The sequence below is a fragment of the Hyla sarda genome, chromosome 7, assembly GCF_029499605.1.
Source record: "Hyla sarda isolate aHylSar1 chromosome 7, aHylSar1.hap1, whole genome shotgun sequence".
Classification (NCBI taxonomy): domain Eukaryota; kingdom Metazoa; phylum Chordata; class Amphibia; order Anura; family Hylidae; genus Hyla; species Hyla sarda.
Window position 1 is genome coordinate 58253745 of NC_079195.1, and position 5823 is coordinate 58259567.

Here is a 5823-nt window from a genome sequence, read left to right on the forward strand (position 1 = left end):
TCACTTAGTTGAGCTTGAGAAAGGCGACGAGTAGGTCGCAGAAACGTTGCTCTGTATGCACTGATGCAATAAAACCACAAACTTTTTTGCACCGTATACCTTGTGTGCTGCTGCTTCTTTGGATTTATCTATTGGGATCCCGAACCAAGGCTCCTACACAGCGTGCACCAGTTACCTGAAGTACTATTTGGTTGTGCTGCTCTCCTGGGATATTTGTATTGACGGTCATGGAGCGTGCACCCTTATCCTCAGCTTCCAATGTGGGTATCGAATCAACCAGTCTACCATTAAGAAATGTGAGTACTCAGCAAAACACCAGTGTATTCAAATACACTGAGAGTGATGTATGCAGAATATTGGGGAGTGCAGAAGGAGAGGCGTCTTTTTTATATATACCTTCCATCACTGATCTACAGTGTAGCTATGAGGCTGAAACAAAGAAATCTATGACGTTGCAACTGCATTATACCACTCTAAGGGAATATTATAAAGCTGCACGTGTCCCAAGAGGCATGAGGGTGCATCCAAAGGACTGTGCTTATGCAATGGACATGGAATATAGAAATCGCTTTGAGAGCATAACCAACCAATATTGTCTGGAACTAGTGTTATTACAACTAGAATTTTTACAAAAGGATCTTGAGATAACTAAGATTAAAGTCTCTGAGTTAGAAGCATCACTAAAACAGCATCTAACCAATGAAGAATCTATTGCCTTTTTTGATAAACAGGATAACTTTCTAAGCAAAATGCGATCTGGCTTTAAGGAGACTAAGAGACACAAGTGGTCTAGAGACACTCAGGACTATTCTCTATCTAGAGTCTATTTGTGGACTAATACACCATTTTCTTTCAGACGGAACAGGAGAACCAAGGAAATATTTACAAAACAAGGAATTTCTAATACACAGGTACTAGATCCCTCTTCACGGGATGAACAAAGAGAGCCTTTTTTAGTCATTCAAGGACAATCTCCAGACAACAAAGGCGGGGAGGACGTAAACATCACCGAGGGAGTAAAAACAAGAAATCAAAACCAGAATCAGAACAGGAATACAGCGGTTGCCAAGAGCAACCCCAACAATTTCAACAACCGTCACAAGAAAAAGAAAGCCTGAAAAGCAATGCCGTGGTAAATATATCTTCTGTTGTCTTGACTGATACACAAATACAGGTTTTATCCAAAGGTTTAAGCTTTTGTCCCAGTATGTATGTAGACTGGTTTGAACTTGAGCTAGACGTTACTCAATTCATTCGCAAATTGAAACTTAAGTTGTGGTTTTCTTTGCAGGCCCCTAAAACTTTGGTTGACAGTAACCGCATGGGGGAGGACAACATTGGTGATTCCTCCATGATGTCACTGAAGGCCTTTAATTTACGGGTTCCCAGTGAATTTCAACCCCCTTTAGAGTCTCATGCCATCAGTACATATGAAGAATGTGTTAAACGTGATCTTAAAAAATTGAGTACCCAGAATAAGCGTCTTAGACATCCAAATATGAGACAGGAAGAACTTGATGCTGTGAGGGAGCTTGTCCATGACCACCGCCTAGTCATAAAACCGGCTGATAAAGGCGGATCTATAGTGGTCATGGACAAGCTCCAGTATATACAAGAAGCTGAAAGACAGCTTAATGATGTGAATGTATACCAGTCACTTTCTAAAGACCCCAAGAAAGAAATTATTACTCGTATTACCCAGTTGGTGGAGTGTGGCTTTGAGGATGGTCTGATCGATGACAGTCTACGCAAATACTTAATAGTTGATTACCCGGTTACACCAATGTTATATTTATTACCAAAAATACACAAAAATCGTGAAAGACCTCCAGGCAGGCCCATTGTGTCAGGCCGAGAATCAGTGACATCACATATCTCTATCTTTTTAGATAGATTACTACGTACTTATGCCACTAACGCCCAATCATACATTAGGGATACCTCAGATTTTTTAAATAAAATTAGAGATGTGACTGTCGACCACCAGACCATCCTTGCCACCTTAGATGTTACAAGTTTGTACACCTCCATCAGTCATGATGGAGGTGTTCATGCAGTGGAAAACGCACTTATTTTGTCAGATTGTCCGCCACACAAAATTGACTTCATTGTTTCATTACTGAAGGTAGTACTTGAATGTAATTACTTCATATTTAATGACACTTATTACATGCAAAAGAGGGGGACAGCAATGGGCAGCAACGTGGCGCCCAAATATGCGAACATCTATGTGGCCCACCTTGAAGAGGATTACATCTATGTATCGCCCCACTTCAGCCAAGTGCTGAAGTGGTGGCGCTACATAGATGATATCTTTTTACTTTGGACCGGTACTGCAGAGGATTTGTTGACATTTTATAACTTTCTCAATAATATACATGTTGACATTAAATTTACCTTGACCCATTCAATGACCTCTGTAAATTTTCTGGACGTGACAGTTAGCAAGAATGGTGACAAACTGACGACAGACATGTATTATAAACCCACGGACAGTAACACATTACTGAGGTTTGATAGCGGGCATCCAAGAGCCATGATAAGGTCCCTTCCTTTCAGCCAGATGCTCCGGGCTGAGAGAATTACGGACGATGACTTGAAGCTAGAGAAAGCACTATCTAAGATGACTAATGATTTTCTAGAAAGACGGTATCCTAAAAAACTGATTCAGGAACAGCGTACTCGCATTATTAACTTAAGACAACAAAAACGAAACGGACAAATTGATAGTACAATTTCAAGAAGTGTGGACAGTAGAATTCCATTTATTTCCACATACAGTGATTGCTCATATCAAATTTCATCAATTGTTTGCAAATATTGGTATCTGGTTAGGGAGGGACACTCCCAGGTGGAAGAGTTTCAAGAACCCCCCTTGATGTCCTTCCGCAGGGCTCCCAACTTAAAGGATAAAATTGTCAGGACAGACATATCTGAAAAACCAAAGACACAACAAAAATACCTGACTGTTAGTAACAAAGGATGCTTTCCATGTCGCAGCTGCGTTAACTGCAGCTACATGCAGAAAGGCACTAAATTTGTGCACCCACAGACGAAACAAGAACACGTAATTAAATTTTATCTGACGTGCAATTCTGACTTTGTCATCTACCTATTGTGGTGCCCTTGTCAGAAACTCTATGTTGGTGAGACGAGTCTGGATCTTCGGACTCGTCTCAACCAACATCGCTATACTATAAGAAAAAAACGACTTGACTTGCCAGTCTCTAAACATTTTGCTGAAGCCAACCACCAGGAACGGGAATTAAAATTTATGGTCATTGACCATATTCCACCCCCGAAACGGGGTGGGGACCGTATAACTATGTTAAAAAAATGTGAACTTCGATGGATATTCAGGTTGAATACGATGAGACCGCATGGTCTTAATGCAGAATTTAAAACCACCTCTAAAATGAGTCAAAGATAGCCCTCCAATGTAGCCCTTGAAATTTTGTGTATATTACTCTCTGTGTATTGTATGTGAACAGACCCTTCTAATAATTTTTTTTCTCTTTCTGTTTAATTTTCAGATGTATGGAAGCACAATATGTACAGCCACCAACAGAGCATTGTCTTTTTGGATTTTGAAAACATGTTGTTCTTTTTAAGACTTTCCGTTCTTTCTAAAAATATGTTTATTACACTAAAAAAATGTTTATTATGTTAAAGCATCCACACATACAGCTCTGCAGGACATTTTATCTGCAATACTGAAAACAAATACTATATAGAGGTATCCACATTGTTCTGGGGGTTGCAGGATACTATGTCACGGCCGGGAATATCGGGTAGCGTCAGGTGCAGCATCAGTGGTTGTCCAGCCGGTGTTAGTCTGCTCCCTATCGCATACTTGCATGACATATGTGTAAACATGTGTCAATTTGCATGTATATACCCGTAACCCCATATTTGGCCGGAGGGTATGAGCCATGCCAGCTCTACCTGCTTTATGCCCCATGCAAACAGAACACGGGAATGCCCATTAGTGTTTGCTAAAATGCAGCAATTATCCCTCATACACTGCTGGATTAATGACTTTGGAATATTGATAATAGCGATATACTGACATAGCACTGCGCAAGCGCGAGATACTATGGTCAGTATGTGATACTTTTTCCCTTTAGCAAGATGGCGCACATAACTTCTTTTTACGAGTACGCATGTCAGCATTGTATAGAATGCGATTGGGTGCACGCGATCAGCGCAGTCTGCCTCTGATTAGCAGTTCTGCTCTGACCTGCGCAGTCACTTTTTTGCCCCGCTCATTCAACGTGTTACAGTCCGCGATATGCTCTGTTGGGTAAGTGCTTATGATAACTTTGTACATTGTGTATATATTTAAATAATGTAGATCACAAGTATCCGCCCACATCCACCTGCACTGGGAGGAATCACTAATGAGGATTTATCGTCACCCTCACTGGATCACTAATGTATGACGCACTGTTGTATACTATGCCATGCCCTATACTCACACTTATGTCAACAATTGTTGTAATTACTGAATGTATTTAAACTGCACTGAGGGGTCACTTAGTTGAGCTTGAGAAAGGCGACGAGGAGGTCGCAGAAACGTTGCTCTGTATGCACTGATGCAATAAAACCACAAACTTTTTTTTTGCACCGTATACCTTGTGTGCTGCTTCTTCTTTGGATTTATCTATTGGGATCCCGAACCAAGGCTCCTACACAGCGTGCACCAGTTACCTGAAGTACTATTTGGTTGTGCTGCTCTCCTGGGATATTTAGATAGATAGATAGATACAAAAGTTTTTTTTACTGTAATACCCCTTTAACCTTTTTCCCCTGAGTACCCCTTGGCAGGCCATTTCCAATAATTTTACCCCAATATTAAAGACATGTTTATAGACAAACCCCACTTCCCCACAGCTTGCCTTGTGGTGACTTACAGTATAAAAAGTTTGGGCACCCCAGGTAAAAATGTGTATTGATGTGCATAAAGAAGCCAAGGAAAGATGGAAAAATCTCCAAAAGGCATCAAATTACAGATTAGACATTCTTATAATATGTCAACAAAAGTTAGATTTTATCATCATTTACACTTTCAAAATAACAGAAAACAAAAAAAAAATGGTGCCTGCAACAGTTTGGGCACCTTGCAGAATTGATAGCATGCACTGCCCCCTTTGCAAAGCTGAGCCCTGCCAGTGTCATGGATTGATCTCAATCATCATCTGGGAAGACCGGGTGATGTCAATCTCAAAGGTTTTAAATGCCCAGACTCATCTGACCTTGCCCCAACAATCAGCACCATGGGTTCTTCTAAGCAGTTGTCTAGAAATCTGAAACTGAAAATAGTTGACGCTCACAAAGCTGCAGAAGGCTATAAGAAGATAGCAAAACGTTTTCAGATGTCAATATGCTCTGTTCGGAATGTAATTAAGAAATGGCAGTCATCAGGAAGAGTGGAAGTTAAAGCAAGATCTGCAGGACCAAGAAAAATATCACACAGAACATCTCGCAGAATTGTGAGAAAAACTATTCAAAACCCACGTTTGACTGCACAATCCCTCCAGAAAGATCTGGCAGACATTGGAGTTGTGGTACACTATTCCACTATAAAGAGATACTTGTACATGTTACGCCGAGCGCTCCGGGTCCCCGTTCCTCCCCGGAGCGCTCGCCTCATCCTCGTTGTTGCAGCGCCCCGGTCAGATCCACTGACCGGGTGCGCTGCGGTCCCGCCTCCAGCCGGGATGCGATTCGCGATGCGGGTGGCGCCCGCTCGCGATGCGCACCCCGGTCCCCGTACCTGACTCGCTCTCCGTCGGTCCTGTCCCGGCGCGCGCGGCCCCGCTC

General features: G+C 41.9%; 1 protein-coding gene across 1 annotated transcript; it reads left to right on the forward strand.

The window, feature by feature from the left end:
• Positions 1-274: 274 nt before the first annotated feature.
• LOC130281684 (uncharacterized) lies at positions 275-4601 on the forward strand. Its single transcript, XM_056529163.1, has 2 exons — positions 275-1132; positions 3534-4601. The coding sequence occupies exon 1, from the start codon at positions 447-449 to the stop codon at positions 1116-1118; it is 672 nt and encodes a 223-aa protein (XP_056385138.1). The 5' UTR covers positions 275-446; the 3' UTR covers positions 1119-1132; positions 3534-4601.
• Positions 4602-5823: the final 1222 nt, after the last annotated feature.